The following is a 22,677-nucleotide window of genomic DNA, read 5'->3' as shown; positions in this document are numbered from 1 at the left end:
CATCTACAGTATAGCCGAGCAAGATATGCCACACAGTGTACCGGAATATCGTATTTTATCTCAATTATTTTTATCCTTAATTTATTTCTTCATGGTTATGAAGTGTAATTTGTGAAATTTAACTCATTTAAGTCAATTATTGAAATTATAAATTCATTTGAAGTTCCGAAAATTTTATAGAAAATCCAGCAGAGTACTGGGTAAAAATGGATAAAACAGTTCTTCGGAACCTGTGAAAAACACTTCCAATATATTTTCAATCATTCTCAAACTCCATTATATCAACATAATCTCAATATTTTTCAACCATTTCTCAAAAATTCTTCTATTTATCATTCATTCATTTCACATGATAATCATGTATAAATCATAAATACATATTCAATTTTCATTTATAAACACAAATTACAAATATTTGCATTAATACCAAAATATATTACATGAGTTTCATATATACATGAGAAAATAAAAGTTTAATTACAAAATACAAATAGTATAAAATATCAAAATGGGACCTAGTGTCCTACCAATGCACTGTAGTCTGTGAGGTGACACGGACACTATGTAGATCTGTATATAAGTTTCACTCAGTTTGTAGTTTGCTGGGCTCTCTAGCCAAATCTTCAGTACCTACGCATTGCAAAAGTGACATGCTAAGTATAAAGCTTAGTGGTGCCAATAATATAAGAAAATATAATATGCAAATAAAAGTAAAAATTTCTTAGTTATTGTGCTTATAAGAAATAAATAATTACTAACTTATTGTTTAGTCGAAGGCTAATTACATCTTATGATATTAACTCTTTTTAGCATTTTATTAATAATTTTCTTGATGATTTTGAGCCTCTTTTTATTGTAATCATTCTTGGTTTTTATTTTGATATTTAATTTCCTTACTTTTTTTAATAATCAATTCAATTATATTTATAGTGACCGGACTGGTCGGATTGCTTTTAACCTATACAAATTGACCGGACAGGATAAATGAGTAAACTAGCACTGGGTACCAGGTACCTCGGGCCGTCACACCATCGGCCACAATGTGTCTCCCGGTGTGCAGACAGAATGGCTAATAAGCCATAAAAGCAATAAGGCATAAAGCCAAATATAACATCATAATTAGTATAGCCATAGGCTATCATATCACAAAATGGCATGAAGCCATACGCAGTACTACTATCAGAATCCTATTGGCATGCCAACTTATCCAAACCAATCACACTAGGCCTACTAGGGCATATTACAAAATTGTTTCTTGAATATTTGTACTTAACATGTAAGGTTACTATTTATTTGGTCATTTAAGTCAAAATATTAACTTTTTCATATATAATAGTTACATGAGTTTTAATCACATAAATTTACCACATTTTGGTTCCCAAAAGTGTTGGCATTAGTTGACAATCCATACTTCTAACCAATGAAAAATAAATAAAAAATTTCAGTTTTGGGTGCTAGAGTTTACTATTCCATTAGGCCATTCTAAAGTGAGAATTTAGCCAAGTGTTCTTGATCAAAGTTGTTCTTTATTGTGTTTAGTTACATTTCACTTTTTGAATCACCCCATTTGGAGTTTTCTAGCTCAAGTTATGGCTATTTTACCATAACTGGTCGGATTGCCTTTACCCAGAATTTCTTGGCAATTTTGGTTCTGCCATATTTGATAGTTCAATTTTGGCTAGCAATTTCATTTAGTTAAGTTTAGAATTTGAGTTTGTGTTCTACATGAAAGTTGTTCTAATTTGCCTAAGATTTTCATTGATATAAATTTCAGGTCAATTGAACCTTTCTACACTAAGTTATGACCAAATGAATCAATACTGTTCATTTGGTCATTTTGCCTAAGCAAAATTGGTGCTACCCGAATTTGGTCAATTTTTAGGGCATCCTAAGTTTATTTTCCGAACAAGGTCCCTTCATCAAAGTTGTGTCATTATGTGTCTAATTGCATATCCAATTGGCCTTGCACCAATTGAACCTACACAACTCAAGTTATAGCTGCCCAAACTTGTTGGACTCACATTCAGTCTTGCAAGTTACTCAAGGCAGCACACCCAACCTCAAATCCAAAACTACAATTCACTCCATTAAAACTTCACTTAAAATTAAAATACAATAACCCTCAATTCATCACAAACCCTAATTAATCAAAGTCTCAATCTCATGCAACTCCTGAAATCCCCAACTCCAATCCATATATACATATCAATTGACATCAATACACAAGTTTAATTGTAAGTAAATCATCAAAACCCTCACCCTCTCTTGGCTGCAGAAATATGAAGTGGTCCTATCATGCATATTTTTCTTCTTTTTCCACAATTTCTAGTTAATTTTTATATCCTAACATGAAAACAAGAAGAGAGAGAGAGAGAGAGATGGCACTAACCTTACTTGAGTCCCAACTTGAGCTTGTAATTCTTCAATATTTTTCCTTCTAATGGCTGCCCCAAGCTTGATCTAGTGGTGAGGGTTAATTTTAATGAAGGGAGGATGAGGCTTTATGGTGTAAAATTCAAGTTAGCAAGGTGGTGTGAAGGTTAACAATGGTGAACATGGGGGAAGAGGGCTACCGGCTAGGTTTAGAGAGGAAGATGACAGAATTTCTTTGTTAATTTTCTACCCATTTTATGCTTTTAATTAAGTTTATAGATAGGTGTCATAATATGATTGGGTGGGGGCATTTTAATGACATCATGTGATGTCATAATTCTAAATTTCCTTCATTTTCTTTCTTTTTCTTTTCTACTCATTTTTAATTAAATTTTTAGCAATATTTATTCACATTTATATTATAATAATTATTTACTTAACTGGACAAGTTGGCCAAAAATTATCTCTGAAGACGAAATGACCAAAATGCCCTCCGGTTGGCTTCTTTCACATGTCCATACTCAAGAAATACATACCTGATCCTTCTCATGTGTTACAGTCGGATTTAGTAGAGCTGAAAGAAAACTTGACGTTTGAGGAGCAACCTGTAGCCATAGTGGACTATCAAGTGAGGCAGCTAAGATAAAAACAAATCTCTATGATTAAGGTTTTGTGGAAGAGCTAGTTTGTGGAAGAATGCACCTAAGAGTCAGAGCAGGACATGCGTAGCAAGTACCGTTATTTATTCAATGTGTAATTCTGATCTTTTATTCTGCCTTGTGTAAAATTTGAGGACGAATTTTTTGTAAGAAGGGAAGAATGTAACACCCCTAATTTTTAAATTTATTATTTTATGGGTAATTATTTATATTTTGTTTTATTTAAATTTTTGAATTTTTTTTTAAATTTTTTGGATTTTAGAAAGTAGGTTCGATTTTCTAAAAATATAAGACTTTGATGATTTTTAAAAATTAATTTAAAGACTACGTGGCAAAACTAAAAATATATTTGGACTGTACGAATTTTTATGAGTTTTTTAGAAATTTTTTAGAATTTTTGGGCCTCGTTTTCGGTCACAAGACAGAGTAAAAATTCAAATTTGGGCATCCTGAATCGGACCGATCGAATTGAATCTGATCAGATCGGATCGGTCTAATCAGACCGACCCATTTTCCTTTTCTTCTTCCCTTCTGCACGCTTCCGACACCCTCCCTCTCTCTCTTTTTCTCTCTGTTCCCTCCGCCCCTCGTCGACCAGTCGCCGCCTCAGCCTCCCCAGCTCACCGATGCACCTCCCCTGCCGCCGGCAAGCCTCCAAGCTACCAGAAACGTCGTGCGAAACCCCCCCTGCGTGCGCACGCCACTTCGTCTTCTTGGCCAAAATTCGACCGATTCGGCCACCGATTGAACTGTGTCTTATGCCAAAACCCATTTACACCTTGAGAGCTTTTCATAGACACCAAGAACACCAAAATCCATTAGCGGTTTATCCAATTTTTGTCCAGGAAATTTTAGCCCATTTTGACTTTCGGGCTAGATTTTTCAAAAAACGTATACTCCACCAAAAATCCGAGAGTACCAGAGTGCTCCACTCGTCGAGAGCTTCGCAGCAATACTTATTTCAAATTTTTCCAATACCGTTTTTTGGTGGGTCCCACGAGACTTCACAGTATTTTTCCGAGTATTAAATGAGCTTAGAAAATTTCGTAAAAATTATATACTAACCCTCGTGTTGTGAGCTTCGCGTAGATACCTTCAATTCGCTGAAATTCAATAGTTGCTTGGGTCTGCAATTTTGGGCTGGGCAGACAGGCTACCAAAAAAGTCTCCTAATTGGGTCGAGGTTATGGGCTACCCCACTATTTTCAGACGTCCCGGATGTGTCTCCAGGGTCGGAATTGACATAGGTAAACCCGAACCCTCAATTTTCTTAATTATCTAGTGCTTGATTTCGATTAAAAATCTATAAAATATTCGTAGTAGGTTAAAAAAATATAATTCCTTTTGTGTTAGCTCTATAATATTGCTAAGGACCGCGGGACAAGTTTTAGAATTTTTAAAGCTCATTTGGGTAGTTTTTGCAAAAGGGGTAAATGTATGGACTAAATTGTAATTTTTCAAATTGTAGTTGTTGACTGTTTGGATGGGCCCAGGAGGGGCCATGTGATGTGATTAAATTGTGAATGTGTGGCTTGTGAATATAGAAGTGCAATTTGAACCTTTTTTTAGGTTGGATAGGTCTTAAGTATAGGAGAGATTCTGTCGGATTTCAGCACGACCTAAGGTGTCTTTGGTCTTTTCCAAGCTGGTATCGTGTCAATATATTAAATAATTGCTATAGAATTTGTCAGGTGAGCCGGGACAGCCTTCCTCTTCCACCCAGCTGCCATAGTGACCTCGGGTCAAGTTTGTGAGTAAAATATTAATTTTAATTATAATTTCGATATTATTATATGTTCAAGCATGCCCATGCATCACTTATAAATATGTATATGTATAGTTAAACACTAGGCATGTTTTATATTACATTCATAAATGATGAAGTGTCATGAATGTTGTTTGTGGTAATTTAGAGCAGTGTGCGTGTATTGGTGTGCGTGTGGTATGGTATTGGATATGGACAGGACGGATAGACACGGCTTGAGAGACACTCGCTGAGACCTCGCACTTGGTTTATTAAGCGAAAGTCTGGGTTGAGAAACACTCGTTGGCATCGGTTGGATTAAGAAAGCTGTATAGGGGATCAGCTTCCATATATGTACTGTTTGTACAGTGTTGGGTGGGTAAGTGCTCTAAATTGCCTTTTTACTGCTATGATGTGGTTTGTATAAAAATTAATGATGATGTTGCATTTCCATTCCTTATGATGCATTAGTTTTAGTTAGCTATAGAAATTATGGTTAAAATTAGTATTTTACTCTCTGAGTTGAACGCTCACACCTATTTATCTATTTTTCTAGGCTACAGGTTGTGACTAACCTGCTCTTCTTCTTCTCAGGTCCATTAATAGTATTTAATGTATTTTGTTCAATTGAGTTAAATTTTAGACTTTGCATATGTTAAAAGTACTTTTTTTTTTGCATGTATTATAAAAATTATGTTAAACCTGTAAAATTATTAACTGTATGTATGACTGGATTGGATGAGGGAGCTGAGCACTCATTGGATTTTTGATATTATGAGCATGTGGAGGGTGAGCTGAGCTCCCCAATTTATTTTATATTGTGTTTATAGGTCGGACGAGTCAATAACTCCCCGTTGAATAGTCCATTTTATGGTCAGACTCTGTGCAGTTGAATTCTTGAAATTGGGCTCAAATGGGCCTTAGGATTTGGTTGATGAATAGTTAGGCTTACTACGGGCCTCGGGGGCTTTAGGCTGGCCCAGGTCCTAGTGCCGGTCAGGCCCTTAAGTTGGGTCGTGACAAGATATTTAATTTCAAAATTCAATGAATATTATCATAACTATCCACTTATTATCATAATTAAAATTTTAATTTCCTTTAAAATATCTGTTTCAAATTATAACTAAACACATTTGAATTTTTGTGGAAAAATTCATGATTAAATTTTCTTTTAAATATGTCTAATTATTAAAGATAATACATATCTATTATTTTTTAATTGTTTTTAAGAGAGAAAAATCAACATTTAAATTTTTTCTGTATTTTCAAATAGCTATAACATATAATTACTAAATGTAATTATCGCACATTATTATGTTTTCTAATTTTTAATTTAAAAAGGTCAATCACAATAAAATTAATGCGCATATTTACTTCGAAGAAAAATTAATATTTAAAAGTATTATCTCTCCCTTTTATATATTTAATAAAATTTAACTTACCCTAATATTATTTTATTTTTATGATTTAATAATAATAATAATAATAATAATAATAATAATATTATTATTATTATTATTATTATTATTATTAAAAAATAATTTATGACCATTAAAAAAATTATAACTATTAAGGCCATTGATTTGGGAGCAACTACTAACTTATTTGACTAAAGTTTAGTGTTAGCATTTTAGAGTTTTAATATTTTAAATCATAATGTTAAAATTCTTTTAACTAAAAAATAATTTTTTTAATTAATAATAATTTAATGACCTAATTAAATTTGATATAAATTTTCTTTATATATATATATATATATATATATATATATATATATATATATATATATATATATATATATATGCTTTTGAAAGCTAAAAACTCAAAATTGTCAATCAAATTTTGACACTTATATTTACCATTAATTGATACTTTTTTAGAGAAATTAATTGACACTTGATAGAATTAAAAATAATAGTTTTATTCAAAAAAATTCATTTTAACTTTTTTAATAATAAAATTATTTATTTGTATTAGAACTTAATAATTTTATGTTAATTAAGTTTGAAATTTTATTTTAATTTATTTTCTAATTATAAATTCAATTTTTATTAGGTATGTTATTATAATTACGAAAAATTTGATATATTAAGAACCTTTTTAAAATATTAAATTCAATATGATATTTTCAACTTGATTTTTATATAATTATTAAAAATAATTTATCAGCATGTTATTAAATTATTTTTTTTATTTTAGAGATATTAAATCTTTAATCATATTTTCTACTTAATGCTTTTGCATTATTTCGTATTATCAAGCATATTAATAGAATTTTTTATAAGTTATCTTTTAAGTTAAGAATTACAATTTTATCTTTTAAAAATTTTTATATACATAATTTCTCATGTACTTATTTTAATTCGGTCAATTATTTTATTTTATTTAAATAAAATTTTTGCTAATATAAAAATAATTAATTTAGCTAATTGAAATTCAATTAATTTAAATTAAATAACATATAAAAATGAAAAAAATTATGTTGTTACCGTGAAATGCATTAATAAATGATTAATAAGATGATTTAATGCTAGTTTGATACTCAGTTTAGAGGGCAAAAATTATTTTTTTGAATAAAAATATTATTTTAAATATTATTAAAAAAATGATTTAAAAAATTTATTTTATTATTTTAATATTTTTATAATTAAAAATTTATTAAATTTAATTTTAAATTATTTTTTAATATTTTTTAATTGATATATTTAAAAAAATAATTTTCTAAAAAATAATTTTAATTATAATACCAAATAAGGCTTTAATGAATAATTTTTAAGTCGCTGAAAGATTCAGGCTTTAATATCTCTTATTATTTTTTATTTTATTTTATTGTTTTTCAAACAACCTACGCTACCACTCCACACATTGTCCGACAGAGGAGAAACTTTCGGCCATAATCAACGAACCAACGAAAGACTAGTAAAATTGAAAAGATGATCTCCTTTTAAAAGTTTATTTTCTTCCTTCCACATACAAAGCATGGCCACCGTGTGAACTGTTCTTCTTAGTTGCGTTTTAGTCGATTTGACAACTACATCTGAGTTTCTCTCCGAGCCACGAGCCTTTGCCCTTGGAGATGGAGGGCTTTAGGATAGGGTTTTTCTTTGATGTAGGGTATCTAAGCCTTGAGTCCATCTTTATAATCCCTTTTCCAGCCCATTGATGAATTGCTTATAAAAGAAAGATCTATTATAGTGGCATGATCGTAATAGCCCGTAGTTTGTAAGGATATTTTTGAGCATATATAGAACCTCAACCAAAAATTAAAAAAATTTGGTCAATAATATAAAGGAAGCATTCACCTTTCGATCATACTATCATAGAGAGATTTAATAATCATATATATGACAGCATTTCTTGGATAGGCTAACTCTTCTTGCCATTGAGCCACATTAATTTGGGAGCAAGTATTTGTATTTGTATGGCATTTTAATTGCAATTTTGTTCACATTTATATAATACTTTATTTCTTTTCATTATTATGCTAATGATTATTATATCATTGCCTCCAAGATCCCATCAATAATTCTGCCAATTACTTTCAGTCGGGTGAAATTTTGTATTACATGGGATTTTTTTGTTAAAAATTAAGCCTGGTTTTGTTTTTGTGTTGTCACAATTGGAATCTTAAACTTCACAATCAAAATGATATTACCTTGTTCCAATTATATGGTAACCATATGCAAATTCCCATATACAAAATTGCGGATTAGATTTACCCATTTTCCTCAATCTCAACCATAGAAAAAAGACAACTTGATTTACTAGTTTTTTATTGAAAAATTTAGCAAAAGTTTTATTGACTCATATATAAGATGTTTATATGCTTAAGATGGCTACGTTGAATTCTCTAGTGGCCTTACCAAACGATGAGGTTTGAATAATAACTTATCATGTAGGCAAATATAGTCATATTTAAATTAAAGAATGCCTAAAACTTTATATTAGGTGATGATCATGCCTTTCTTAAACTATTATTAGATGTCAATTAATTGCAAGTTGATTGTGGGACTAATTTATTAAGAGATGGAGTTGCTATTGTTGACCCCTACATTGAAATAATGATTTTCCATTTTTGTCTTTTATGAATCGTAACTTATTGTGCAAACAAGCTCAAAACTTAATGACTTAGTTAATAAACTTCCCTAAAAGAGATAAAAACAAGTGACATTGGAAAATTTTAAGTTAAAAGGAGACAGTGGGCTACTTAATTAGATGATTCTACAAAGAATTTAAAGCATAATAAAAAGTAATATTGGAAATAAGAAGAAGATTTCAAAATTAGACGGCCAAAGGCCACTTCATAGGGTTTATAATTTTGATGCACATAGATTTTGAGGAGGCTATTAGGACTATAAATAAATAAGGATTTGGTTAGTCGGATGCAAAGGCTGGCTAGGTGAAATAAGGGTTTTATAAAAGCAATTGGCTATATTTGGGGAGTATCACTAAATTTTTGGACTTCCCATTTGACATTTGACCAAATGATGTGCACATATATTTATTAATGCTTCTTTGCTTTGCCTTCCATCTAGCAGACATGGTTAGCAAACTTAAGCAACCACCAATTATATATACTTACCTTAAATCACCGCACTAGTTTAGCAATAGCAGTGCAAGCCCAATATTACCCACCATCATAAACATGTTCATGAAATCAAAGTGATTGACCTATGCCTTCTTTTATTATCTCAATGGCAAGAAGCATCACAACAGATTATTTCTTTGGGCGAACGTGGCTTAGGTTCAGCCAAGGAAAATATACCATGCGCATTATCCAGATTATATTAATTAATATTATCAAATAAGTTCAAAATATCTTTTTATTCATTGAATGAATTATATATATAATGCATGGGAATGTCTCTTCCATTTTATAGATTTTCGTTTTCAATTAGAGAAATCGCATTTGATATCTCTTGATTTGATAAACACATCGACCTTTTTTCATCATTGAGATGATCCCTTAATGGGGTTTACGAGTATTTGCATGATAAGCAAACGTTTTAGATAATTAAAATATATAGATAAAAGGTGATATAAGAATAATTCCAAATCCAAGCCATGTGATAACCATTACACTCTATATAAGACAAGTTCCAAAGAAATTTGTTTGCTATTGTATATGGTTATTGGTTTTTGTTTTTCAGATACTTGCACAGAAATTTCATTGTACACTAACATGAATGAAATGTATGTCTTTCTCTTCTCTTTTATATAATTTATGATGTAATATGAGCATCACTAGTCAAACCAGCTAAACCAAAGTAGTTGAGCTGCTTCCTTTCCTACAGTTCGGTAACCGGTTCCATTTTACCCTACGTTCCCATTATCATCTTCTCCTAGTATGATTATTACTCCCTATTCCTAACTTGTCAATAATAATAATAATAATAAAAGACAGAAATATATTCTTCAACCATCTGATGTGAAGGGGCATGTAAAGCTGGTGATTGAGCACAAGAGAGGCTAATATCTTGATTTAATGTGACCCTAATGGCCATCTAAATTATTTATAATTTTCTCGGTTTCAATGGAAATGGAAAGTGTGAAATGCTTAATTAATGTATTCATTTAGTGATTTTACAATTAGGTGACGGTGGCCCTACTCTAATTGTAATTAATAAACCTTCTGAGAAAATTAATCTCTATAATTTCCAAAAATAAGCGTACTCTGACAGGTCACGTGTTCATATGTGGCAAAGAGAATGGAATAGAAGCAGAAAAGAATGGAATAGAAAGGGCATTTTTGGATCAAATCCAAAGGAAACCAAAGTTGATATTTTTCTCAGGGGGGGAGTTTACACAGAATCTTATAGATTTGATATAAATCTAATTGAGCCTTTTTTTTATTGTTGGAAGTTGGTCCAGACAGCCTCCCCACACAAAAAACAATTCAACCAAAGATTATTATACAAGGGAAATAAAACTAGCATGACATTGGAAGCTTGGTTTGTCATCTTGTATTTGATTTGTTTGAATATGGAAGGAAGAGTTTTCCATGGGATATAAAACTGGGAAGTGTGAAAACAAGTGGGTTCACAAATCCGAAAATGCTGCTAATTTTGTAGTCTCTTTGTGATCCTTAAATTGGATTTCAACAGCTCCTTATAAGGTTCAGCAAAGCAAGAGAGCTTCATTGAAAACTGCCCTCTCCAAGAAGTCCTTGGTAGCAGTTTTTAAGAGACTGCTTAGCTTATCTTAGCTCAAGTTTGTCACCAACTCATCTTGATTTTCGCATAAACACACTCTCCATTACAGTTTCCCTGAGAAGTCGGCCTAAGCTTCGGGGGCAGGCTCCTTCTCAGGAAGCAGATATTTGCGTTTGCATTAAGTGAAACTGTACTGCGAACTAATTCTCTTCAGAGTTTCCTGTTCAGTATCTGCTTCACAGCTTGAGGTCTTCTGCTGTTTACATTAAATAGTCTTTGAAATTATCATTAATGGGTCTGGTTTAGTTTCCCCAGCAGCTTCTAGTTTTTTGAGAATAAACTGTACTTGGAGTTTCAGCCCTTCAGGTTTCTGAACACAAGAACACCTACTTCTAAGTTCACTTCATATAGATTTACAGTGTACTTTTCCCTCTTCTACTCTCTCTAGATTAACTAATTAAGGCTTCAGGGAAAGGGATAGAGAGATTGAAGAGGATCATGGAAGAAAAGCATGATGTTGATAAGATTGATGATGTGATGTTGCCTGGATTTCGGTTTCATCCAACTGATGAGGAACTTGTTGGTTTTTACCTGAAGAGAAAGATAAAACAGCAAACTCTGCCTATTGAATTGATTAAGCAAGTGGATATCTACAAATATGATCCCTGGGATCTTCCAAGTAAGATAGTTTATCTCTGCTGTAGGATTTACTTCATCTTCTTGCTTCAGCAATACTGGTTTTCATGGTTGAGTTGATTTCCAATTTCCGTGCATGAAAAAGCATTTTCCCCCCTCTTTTTGTACTAGTACAGTTGCAAAAGCATAAGAAATTTTCTTGCAGTTTCCTTCTCAATGGATGTAAGATGTTGTGTATGCAAATCATAGTTAAAGTGTTTACATTTAGTGGTCCTTAATGTTTGACTGATTCTCATAAATAGATCAGGAAACATTAAAAAGTTCACCATCATTCCTGTTCTTAAACTTCCATTATATTCATTCAGCTAATCCTTTTCTTGATAAACTTTTAAGCTTTTTTCCAAAGTTCAACTGCCTTTTCTGTTAATGTTTCCGTTATTCTTAGCATACAGATCCTCCATTAATGATCAATATTTCACTGTCTCCTTTTTCTGCAAGAAGAGCTGGTGACTGCAGGGGAAAAAGAGTGGTATTTTTACTGTCCAAGAGATCGTAAATACAGGAACAGTGCAAGGCCAAATCGGGTCACGGGAGCTGGGTTTTGGAAGGCAACCGGAACAGACCGTCCTATTTACTCCTCTGATGGAACCAAGTGCATAGGTTTGAAGAAGTCTCTGGTTTTCTACAGAGGTAGAGCTGCCAAAGGGATCAAGACTGACTGGATGATGCATGAGTTTCGACTACCCACTCTTGCAGAGCCATCACCTTCAAAGAAGTTCCTAGACAAAAGCCTTCCTCCAAATGTATTGATTCTACATTCTAAGCCTCATTGCCTCCAGTTATCTTTTCACTTTTTTGTGTATGAATATGATATTTACTAATATCATGAATTTTTCCTTGGACAACAGGATGCGTGGGCTATTTGCAGGATATTCAAAAAAACCAACTCTATGGCACAAAGAGCTCTTAATCACTCCTGGATCTCCCAGTTATCAGATGCTACAGCACCTGATATACTCAACCACGGACCACAAAGCACTCAGTTCATTTCAGAGAACATTTCTTGCACCACTGAAATTGGATCAGTTTTCCAAATATGCTCTAACGATTTACAACAAGCCTCTTCTGCAAACTTCTCTGCTTTAGATATATCCTCCTACAAACCTATTACACCTACTGTTGACAAGTCATCTCTATTTCCTGTTTCAAATGGAGACCTATCCAACAACTTCATGTTTTCGCCAATTGAAATGTCAGCTCCTGCCAAGTGTACAGTTGATGCTCCTATGCTATACTTAATTGGTGATGTTAGTAAACCTTCAGAAAGTATACACTATGAAGGGTCACAGCACCAGTTCAATGATTTCTCAATCAGTTTGCACCAAGATACACAAGGTACTGTGGGAGCAGAAGAAGATGAAACAGGCTTGAGGAAGAATCCTAGTGGAGTTCACGATAATAGCCAGTGGGCGACTATGCGATCCATTGGATTTCCCTTCAGTTTGCCCTTAAATCTTCCAGATGCCTGGAAGTCTAATCTGCCATGGGATTCACCGCCCTGTCCTAGTGAGATGTCATCCACTTACTCCACAAAAAAATGATATACTTGAATCCTTTTAACTAGAGAGGAAATGGGATTTAAGTATAGCATATTGTTTGTATATCCTGATTTGGGTAAATAGTTGGAGCTAGATTCTAAATATATCCTGTTTACCATGTTTTGTACAGTTTTGATATATTCCAATCGTATGCGCTGGGCTAAATATTTCTCTTATTTATTCACTTTCTTCATCTTCATTTTCCTATATCTTTCTCCTTCCCTCAATCTTTTATTGAGCAGAGGAGCTTGTCTTAAATGCCAGCTGATAGAGCCTATAAGCTGCGGTACTCAACTCCACTTGAAGAAAGTAGAGTACGACTTGCTAAAATATGCCTGGCAACTGTGAACTCATCATTTTGGACATAGCAACATACAAAACGGGGAAGTGCCCACAAGCCTAGCTTGCTGGTAGGTGCAATTCTCAACATAAGCAAAAACCGAAACATGACTGCTTATTTAATTCAACAGGCAGAGTAGCAGATTCGGTAACAATGAATAAATGGCAATGGGTAACAATAATTCATCAGAATTTGAAAATTAAGGGCATGCATCACCAAGACGGAACAAGAAACCACACAGTTTGATTAAAAAATAAACTGTAAACTTCATAGAGCAAGCAGTTATTATTGGAATGTCAAAATAGGAGATAAATTATCCAAATTACCATTTTCTGGAAGAACTTTTATCAACAGATCTTAAAGTCAGTATTTGGCATTCAGGAGAATTTCCAAAGAAGTTTATCAAGAACTGGATTTTCATTTAAATATCAACTTAGATCAGCAAGTTTGGCAAACGCAGCAGTTGTTTGAGATGTTAGAAAATGTGGAAGTCCACATTTATCGGAAATTTTTTTCTTCAGGAGTTGTGGAAGCCAGCTCCCTCGTTATAAGTATGTTTTTGTATTCCCTTCACGTCCGCACAAATGATTCATATAATGTCCAGCAATACATGCAAACCTTAACTCCAAGTGATGATCTCTCGTTTCTGCTTTAGTGCTTCTGTTCGTCTCTCTCCCTCTCTCTCTTAGCTCTTTATTATACAGTTCAGGTCTTCTCGTGATTTATCATACAGACAGCTCTTTATGTGTCACATGAATCTAACGATGCAGGCTGGAGCGGTCGATTCCAACAATGATGGAGTGTCTTTACTGAGTTTTAACTTAATTAAATATATAGGACGAAATTCTGCAATTGCGTCAAGATGGCCGAGTTGGTCTAAGGCGCCAGTTTCAGGTACTGGTCCGAAAGGGCATGGGTTCGAATCCCATTCTTGACAAGCATATTTTTTTCCTGCTTCATCCTCTAAAGAGTTTCTATTGTGATTTTGTTTTTCCTTAGATAAAAAATTTCAGTTTCTACTTAATGCAATGAGAGTAGAGACGGGGGTTCAGTATACATCTATCCTCATTAAAAAGAGTTGGAAGAAAATAAGAAGATACCCCTTATAAATATTTGGGAAATAAAAACAAATATTTACATCTATCTTAGATGAGTGAAACACATTGATTATCAAATAAACTATTCTAAAAGTTCTCTAACATTTGCAACTTACTGGCATCACATAAACTCAGCTTGGTTTTTGTTTGAATTTTTTTCTCTTTCATCAAACAAACTAAGGCAATAATTTTCAAGAAAATATCAAAATAACTCTTTATACAAATTTAGAAATCCTATCCCAAAAGCATAACTAAAAGTCATAGGAAGCCAACCCACACAAATGGGAGAGACCATTTAAATCCATGAAAAAATCTATGGATGTGGAATACTATTTTTAGTAACAAGGAAAAAAATTGAAAAATAAAAGCAAAGATAAATGAAGAACCAGATCGGCCAAAAAAGGCCAGCAACAACCCTTGTATGGAGTGCAAGGGGATGACGCTAGAGAGAGAAGCGCAAGGACGTGAGTTTCTATAGTGATTATTATTATTATTATTATTATTATTATTATTTTAAGAAGATAAGAAATAAGAAACGTGATCAGAAAGACTTTGAAGGCAATAAAGCAGCAGAAAAAGGAGGACAGCTAGACACCATAATTTCTCTACAAGTTTACCAACTTGGGAAATTGTAATCGCAATATATGCTCTACTAGTAAGTTTCATAGTCCAAGTCCCCATGAACATGAAGCACAACTTCATGAATGGAATAGCTTTAAACTCATCAAACGACTCGGACAATGATCCGGTCTCATTTCGATTTGGCGTCAAAAATTCTCAACTTAAGCACCAGAGAGCAACCCATGGTTATATTTCAAATCAAAATTTCAGGTACTCAACTTGACAAGAACAGAGCCATTTCCTTGAAAGGTGTAACAAACCTTGGGAAGATGGATTTTGTGGACTGCAGATTTCTTCAAAGACCCGACCTGAGCAATTTTGGTTACAAGTTCACACGCTATAATGTTATAAAAGCATATTTAGATAACCATAAAAAATTTCAGTAACTATAATAGACTAAACTTAAGACAGGATATTCCAAGTGATCAGAAGCACAAACGATCACATAAAACTAGTTGGAAATGATCTCTTGTCAAAGTAAACAAAAAAAAAAAACGTAAACAATCAATTGTATCAAACAAGTAAAAATTGACAATCTCCAAATTCAAATCCTACATTTCATTGCCCCAAAATTCTCTGTAGCATATCTTCCAACTCACATGACTTCGATTTATTATTCTGTCCTTTTCCTTTTAGCTCCTTGAAGCTTGCTTCTCTTTTGACTTTTGAATCTTCAAAACCTTTTTCACAATCTTTTGTTCTTCCACTAAGAAGGCTCGGATAATCCTACAGAAATGTAGAAAACTGTTTAAACCATTTGTCATCACCTTGAAAATTAGAAAACAATCCAGTAATATTGAGTCAAGGAAATCTACCTCTCCCTAACAGCACTTCCAGACAATACACCTCCATAGGCACGATTGACAGTTCGTCGATTCCTAGACAATCTAGATCTCTTGTACTCTGCTGGTCTTAGGTGTGGAATCTGAAAAGAAGTAAAAGTTAAAAACCATGTGGTCAGGCTTTGTAAAGATTTCACAGAGTTTTTATTTCATTGTTTAGGCATATATATGTACTCAAAAGGCAAAAGAGGCACAAGAAATCCTCAAATGAACACAAAATATGAAAATGACAAAATATGCAGAGCAGGCCCACAGAAAATCCAAGGGCATAACATTCTACATTTCAGAATTGCATCAACTAATACGTAAAACTGAACACCATATCAAATGAGCAATCATGAAATGGGTAGCAGCAAAATGATTTATCTGAAAAAAAAAATGCACTACAGATTAATAGAAGTAGTATAATAAAATATGATATGAGAAAATTAACTGCAAGCACAACATAGGATGACAAGGTTTAGAGAGAAGGCTGTCTAGAGCAGGCAATCATAGGTGGATCACATCCTCACATTTTAAACAATGAAAATCACATCGTTGTTCGACTCCCATATTTCTGTGAGATATCATCCAAATATCACTTGAAAACTTCAAAACTTAGAATCGTAAACCCATCCCAAAAGGGTTATAAGTAGTTTAATTGTGTCCACCATTTCATCCAAAATACTTTATAGAAATGATAGAATATCTACAGCATGAAAGTCTGCAATGAGCAATGGATATCCAACGGTTTAAAGAAATTTTATTCAAAAACAAAAAAAAACCATATAAGAGCATGTGTCTAAGCATTATTATCAGAACTTCATCTTCAATGTATGCGCTACTACCAAAAAAAAAATTCACTTCAGAAAAAGACTCAGCCAATGATCCAATTTTTTTGGAATTGAAACCAAACAATCGTACAAATTCTGATTACCAGAAAAAAAAAATTAAAAACTAGTGGTGCAATAGTTGATTAGAACATTAGTCTTCCTCAATCGATACCAACAAATTAAGAAAATGCCTCAATGTAATCAAACCTAGACAAGACCATCCAACCGCAATTCATCACTTAAATCCTCAAAGTTAAATTTCACGTTAGATGGCGCCCAAGGTTTGAAGTAGCATGGAACACAAAAAGTTAACTCAATGAGCCCATAAGAAGCCTCAAGCAAGTAAAAATAAAAATAGTGTAGACGTCACAATGCACATTTCCCATTTTTGGAATTCACAAACGCACAATAGTTACAAGAAAAAGAAGCACAAGTGACGCCATTAATATTATATACTTAATATTCAGATCGATCCAGAAAAAAAAAAAAAAAAAAAAAAAAACACAAACAGGAATTAAAGAATTAAAAGAAAAAAAAAAAGATTTGATCACTAAAGAACATACCCCTTGAATTCTCTTGCCAGTGACGGGACACTTAGGCCCACTTGCTCTCTTCTTTGTAGTCTGATACACCAATTTCCCGCCTTGTTGCAAAAACAACCATTAACCCATAGACAAAACAAAATCAACAGCATTTGAATAGACAAGTACATATAATAGAAGAGTACCAGGAGTCTTAACAATGCGGTGTTGATTAGATTTGGTGGCATAGCTGTGCCTCTTCCGGTAAGTGAGTCGCTGAACCATTTCAGCCCTTCCCTGAATCCTTCCTCAATGTCTTTGTATGCGCGCACCAGAGAAAGAGAGAGACGAGAAAAAAAAAGGAGAACTGAATTTATAGGAAACATATATCGGTAAAAACCCTAGATCTGAGGGTTGTTATTGTGAGGCTCTCCTGATTGACGGTTAGGATCGCATGGAAAGTGTTTAGTCAGGACAAGTTTCAGAATTTGTAAAATCGGCCACGTATTTTGCCATAATTCCGAAGTGGGTTTTTGCTAAGCGAGTTCGGGTTTACAAATTTTTGTCAATAATTCAATTACAATATCATCTATGACATATATAAATATGACGAAATTTTAATTGAATAAAAATATTCTTATAATTATTTAATTTAATTGTTATAAAAATATCAATTAATTAATTAATAAAATCTTAATTGAATAAAATTTAAAAATACTAATCTAATAGAAACTCTATATACTAATATTACAAATCTGATATTTGTATTTACAAAATATAATTAAATTATTTAGAATATTAATCTAGTAAGAAGTTTGTTATTTATATTTTATAAAATATAATTAGATTATTAATGAAGAATTAAACAATATTAAAAATTCAATAAAAGCCAAATTAATTAACAAATTCCATTAAAAAAATCTTATCAAAAAGGGTAAAATTAAAAATTATTATTGAATTTAGCATTTTTTGCATTATATTATATAAAATATATTATTATAATTATAATTGTATATAAATTTTGGTACTCATTGTTTAGACAAGCAATTATAAAAAAAATAATAATCTTCAATTACTAAAAGGAATCCTATTTTTTCTATTTTTTTTTTTGTTTTTAATGTTATTTTAATATAAAAAAAAATTATTACGCCTTAATTCCATATTGATTATCCAATTCAAAGTTGAATAAATTTTAAAATTTTTAAAATTTCATCATTAGGTTTAAAAAAAGCTAAGCTTTTTTAACGAATTTTAATATAATTTATTTTTATAATATAGATTAAATATTATTAAGTTTGATGATAACATTTTTATGATTATCATAAAAGTAAACTGAATATAATTATATTTTAGATAAAAATTTACGAAGTTTAAAAATAATTATAAATTAAAAATAATAAATATGTACTTTGTATGAATAAATTTATCAATATGCCCACCATTAAATGGTTTGAAAAAAAATTACATGTTAGTCATGGAAAATATTTATCTCAAACTATTTCATATTTTTAATGAAATGTTAATATAATTTTAATTTTTACATTATAATTTGAATATTATTAAATTCTTTAATTTTTTATAATTACATAATAAAATTAAATAAATTGAACAAATTTATATTTTAAAGAAAAAATTATAATTTTTTTAAAAAATAATTATAAATTAAAAATAATAAAGACACACTATATTTAAAAAGATTTATGAAACAATATCAAAACTCAAGTGGCTTAAAAAAAATCTTACATATTATATAAAATACTTATTTGGAGTTTTTCTTTTTTTATAATTTAATTTATATTATTATTAGTCTATATAAAAAAGAATACGATAATAGAATTTTTAGCAAAGATTTGCTAAATTAATTTTAAATATGTTTGTTATTAGATTTTCTTATTCATACCATATATATCAATAATGTAAAATTTAAGATATCTAAAAAAGAGAGACAATGTGATAATGTGAATAATTATGATTAAATATACATGAGACACACATTATCGTATTAAAAAAATTGTATATAATTATTACAAAATTTATAAATATAATAGGAATATAAATTTATCTAAAAATTTTGAAATTAAATAAAATTTTACCTAAATATTACTTTTACGTTGTGCGTAAATTAATTCCATTCACTGAGAGTTGGAAGACCATGCGGTTAAAAAAAATGCCACTAAAAATAAACAAATAGGAGCGACTGCTAAGGGAAGACATAAGCGTAATTTCAATAGGACAAATGTGGAAAGCAAATTGGACTCGTCAAAACCCTAACGTCTCCCTAAGATCCTTCACCCAAAAAGCATTAGCACGTGTAATGGTTCGGCAGTTAGCAAAACCGTCACAAGCTATCTCTTGCCTTATGGAGCTAACTAGTGTGAATCTGTATAGGTACGTGCAAGAAACCTCGAAGATGCTTAATATTTGGGCTTATGCGAGCTTGCCAGATAGAGAGAAAGGCTAACCTAGGGGCCCTGGCCAAGGGGGACCTAGGTGCCGCACGGGGCTAGAACTCCCGTCCCTTGACAAAGTGGTATCAGAGTAGTGTGGAGTGTCTCGACAAGATGGCTGATTCGAGTGACCAAGTGCATGAGGCTGGTACTTCGGTGGTGGAACAACAAGCGGTTGGTGTAAGAAGGAAGGGGCGGGCTACGTTTAGGGACCCCTCTCGGGCGAGAAAGAGATGGGTGATGTTGAGACTAGGTTGGCCAAAGTTAAGCTACACTTGGTCAATAGGGATGAACGGTTTGAAGAGATAGAGAACCGGTTGTTGGAGCTTGTCGAAGGGATGGATGAGACCCGGGATGAGTTACAAGCTACCCTCAACGAAGCCCTTGACAAGGTAACTAATGAGAGTGAAGCCCTAAGAATTGCCCATACCGAAGAAGTCTCCATCATGAGGGAGGAAAACCGGCTACTTAAAGAAAAGGTACAAAAGATGCATGGGGACATGAAGGACGCGAAAGATGAGCTTGTGTTGCTTAAGGGATTGGTGGCCCAAGGAGTTGGAACCAATCCTCACCCTATTCTCACTATCCCTACGGCAAGGGTGGAGATACCCAAGCCAAGCGCATTCAAGGGTGCAAGAAATGCTTGGGAGATTGACAATTTACTTTGGGGGCTGGAACAATATTTTTGTGCACTTAGAGTTGATGAGGATGCACATAAAGTGGACCATGCTCCACTTTATTTGGCTGAGAGTGCCATGGTTTGGTGGCAGAGAAGAATGGCCGACATGGAGAAGGGTACCTACAGTATCAAGACGTGGGATGAGTTCAAGAGGGAGCTCAAAAAGTAGTGTTATCCACAAAATGCAGCTGATGAAGCAAGGGCCAAGCTTAGGAGGCTCACACAAAATGGGACACTACGTGAGTATGTTAAGGAATTCTCGGAGGTGTTGTTGGAAATCCCGGATTATCCCGACCAAGAAGCTTTGTTTTCCTTCAAAGATGGACTCCAAACTTGGGTGAAACTTGAGATTGAGAGGAGTGGTGCCCAAGACCTTGCTGCTGTCATAGCTATTGCGGAGTCACTTGTTGAATTTAAGAAAGTTGACAAGGCTAAAAACAAGGACAGCAAAGGCAAGAATGGGGGAGACAAAGGTGGTGGTAAGGAGAACAACCAAGAGGAACCAAAGGAAGGAAATGGCAAGAAGAATTGGTCCGGGAAGAGGGACTCAAAAGATGGCAAGTTTAAGCAGTTTGAGAAGTTCCACAAACCAGCCGAGAGACCTCCCTTGAAATGCTTTTTGTGTGATGGTCCGCATACGGCAAGAGAGTGTCCTAAAAATGCTGCACACACTGCATTGGTTGAAGAAAGGGAAGAGGGAAACCCACGTCAAGAAGGATCCAGCATGGGTTCTTTGCAATTGGCAGCATTGACTAAGGGCAAGCAAGTGGAGAATAAGGTGGCCAACAAGGGCAAGTTGTTTGCACAATTGAAGATAGGGCAGAATGAGGTTCAAGCTTTAATTGATACCGGGGCTTCGGACAAGTTCTTAAGGCTGAAAGAGGCAGAATGGCTTGGCATTGCTTACCACAAGCAGGTTGGTTGGTTGAAGGCAGTGAATTCCCAACCTACTCCCATGCATGGTATAGCCAACAAGGTTGCCGTGAGGATTGGTGAGTGGACTGATTCCATTGACTTTTCCATTATTTCTATGGATGACTATGTGTGTGTTTTGGGCATGAGTTTCATGGATAGGGTGAAGGCTATCCCAATAGCATTTGCAAACAGCTTGTGCATCATAGAAGATGGGGGAGCATACACCGTGCCATTGAAGAGGGGAAAGGCTAGGAATAGCACACTGTCCGCATTGCAATTGGCCAAGGATGTGAAGAGGGCCGAACCAACTTTTCTAGTGGCATTGCAAACCAAAGAGAGTGACCATGCCGTGGAGGTGCCTAATGAGGTTCAGAATGTGTTGCAAGAATGCAAGGATGTCATGCCTAAGGAGTTGCCTAAACAATTGCTACCCAAGAGAGAAGTGGACCACCCCATTGAGTTGCTGCCCAGTGCCTAACCACCCGCAGGTGTGCCCTACTGAATGGCCCAATTCTCTCATAACTTGCAAAGGATTGAGGCAATGGGAGCAAGCCCATTTGAAGTTGCTACGGGACAACAGCCCCTCACACCACACATGGTAATGATCCCTTATAAAGGTCCTAACCCTACTGCTTTCAAGTTTGCCAAGAATTGTAGGGAAAGGGTAGAGCTTGCAAGAACCTCATTGGCTAGGGCTACCAAGAAGGTGAAGAAATGGGCCGACACCAAGAGGAGTCATCCAGAGTTTGAAGAAGGTGACTTGGTGTTAGTGAGGATGTTCCACCGCACTCATGGCAAGCGGCACAAGGGACTTTTGAGGAAGTATGGGAGACCTTTTCTAGTGGAGCAATGAGTTGGAAATGTTGCCTACCGTGTGAAGCTGCCCGCATATTTGGAGTGTCATCCGGTGTTCCATGTTAGATATTTGGTGAGATGGAAAGGGTGTGGAGCTGAGTTGAAATTGTGGCAGCATAAGGAGATCGTGAGGCGGTGCCAACTTGAGGCAACAGGGGCGTTGCCAGGTTGAATGGGGAAGAGTGTCACCCCTAAAATTTTTGCTCCCGAATGTCCAATATTTTTCTGCTTTAAGGTTGCCCACATGAAGCCAAATTGTGTGCATGAGGGAGTGATTGGCCGAAGTGATAAAGAGAGGGACGTGAGAATTGTTTGCATGTGCATGGCCCTGAGCCAATGGGAATGCAACATGAGGGCCAAGGCCATTAAGTGGAGGACATGTGCAA

At 33.8% G+C, this 22,677-nt stretch overlaps 3 protein-coding genes and 1 non-coding gene across 5 annotated transcripts; 3 read left to right on the top strand and 1 right to left on the bottom strand.

The window, feature by feature from the left end:
- Nucleotides 1-10,850: 10,850 nt before the first annotated feature.
- On the top strand, nt 10,851-13,317 carry LOC110670258 (putative NAC domain-containing protein 94). 2 transcript variants are annotated; one of them, XM_058137958.1, is made up of 3 exons: nt 10,851-11,607; nt 12,063-12,367; nt 12,473-13,317. In XM_058137958.1, the coding sequence occupies exons 1-3, from the start codon at nt 11,427-11,429 to the stop codon at nt 13,163-13,165; spliced, it is 1,179 nt and encodes a 392-aa protein (XP_057993941.1). In that variant the 5' UTR covers nt 10,851-11,426; the 3' UTR covers nt 13,166-13,317. The 2 variants fall into 2 exon arrangements, with proteins under 2 accessions (XP_057993941.1, XP_021687929.2); XM_021832237.2 differs by having other exon boundaries at nt 10,856-11,607; nt 12,066-12,367.
- A 1,041-nt stretch (nt 13,318-14,358) lies between these two features.
- On the top strand, nt 14,359-14,439 carry TRNAL-CAG (transfer RNA leucine (anticodon CAG)). Its single transcript has one exon. It is a non-coding gene; the product is annotated as a tRNA-Leu (tRNA).
- Nucleotides 14,440-15,635: 1,196 nt separating this feature from the next.
- Nucleotides 15,636-17,766, bottom strand: LOC110670224 (60S ribosomal protein L34). The gene is made up of 4 exons (XM_021832200.2): nt 17,602-17,766; nt 17,438-17,517; nt 16,036-16,145; nt 15,636-15,946 (listed from the first exon to the last, which is right to left on the bottom strand). Exons 1-4 carry the CDS (start codon nt 17,678-17,680, stop codon nt 15,853-15,855), a joined length of 363 nt encoding a protein of 120 aa, XP_021687892.2. The 5' UTR covers nt 17,681-17,766; the 3' UTR covers nt 15,636-15,852.
- A 2,309-nt stretch (nt 17,767-20,075) lies between these two features.
- On the top strand, nt 20,076-21,914 carry LOC131174696 (uncharacterized). The gene is made up of 2 exons (XM_058138470.1): nt 20,076-20,637; nt 20,710-21,914. Exons 1-2 carry the CDS (start codon nt 20,076-20,078, stop codon nt 21,912-21,914), a joined length of 1,767 nt encoding a protein of 588 aa, XP_057994453.1.
- Nucleotides 21,915-22,677: the final 763 nt, after the last annotated feature.

This window comes from Hevea brasiliensis, chromosome 16 (genome assembly GCF_030052815.1).
Source record: "Hevea brasiliensis isolate MT/VB/25A 57/8 chromosome 16, ASM3005281v1, whole genome shotgun sequence".
Classification (NCBI taxonomy): Eukaryota; Viridiplantae; Streptophyta; class Magnoliopsida; order Malpighiales; family Euphorbiaceae; genus Hevea; species Hevea brasiliensis.
Note: the sequence above shows the minus strand (reverse complement) of the source record. Positions and strands in the feature narration are given on the sequence as shown.

Coding starts and splice junctions, on each gene's coding strand:
- LOC110670258 (XM_058137958.1), top strand. CDS start 11,427: ATGGAAGAAAAGCATGATGTTGATAAGATTGATGATGTGATGTTGCCT. Junction 11,608..12,062: donor TGATCCCTGGGATCTTCCAA/GTAAGATAGTTT, acceptor TTTTTCTGCAAG/AAGAGCTGGTGACTGCAGGG. Junction 12,368..12,472: donor ACAAAAGCCTTCCTCCAAAT/GTATTGATTCTA, acceptor CTTGGACAACAG/GATGCGTGGGCTATTTGCAG.
- LOC131174696 (XM_058138470.1), top strand. CDS start 20,076: ATGGGTGATGTTGAGACTAGGTTGGCCAAAGTTAAGCTACACTTGGTC. Junction 20,638..20,709: donor AATGGCCGACATGGAGAAGG/GTACCTACAGTA, acceptor CACAAAATGCAG/CTGATGAAGCAAGGGCCAAG.
- LOC110670224 (XM_021832200.2), bottom strand. CDS start 17,680: ATGGTTCAGCGACTCACTTACCGGAAGAGGCACAGCTATGCCACCAAA. Junction 16,146..17,437: donor CTGGCAAGAGAATTCAAGGG/GTATGTTCTTTA, acceptor ACTTCTTTTCAG/ATTCCACACCTAAGACCAGC. Junction 15,947..16,035: donor GGAAGTGCTGTTAGGGAGAG/GTAGATTTCCTT, acceptor ACATTTCTGTAG/GATTATCCGAGCCTTCTTAG.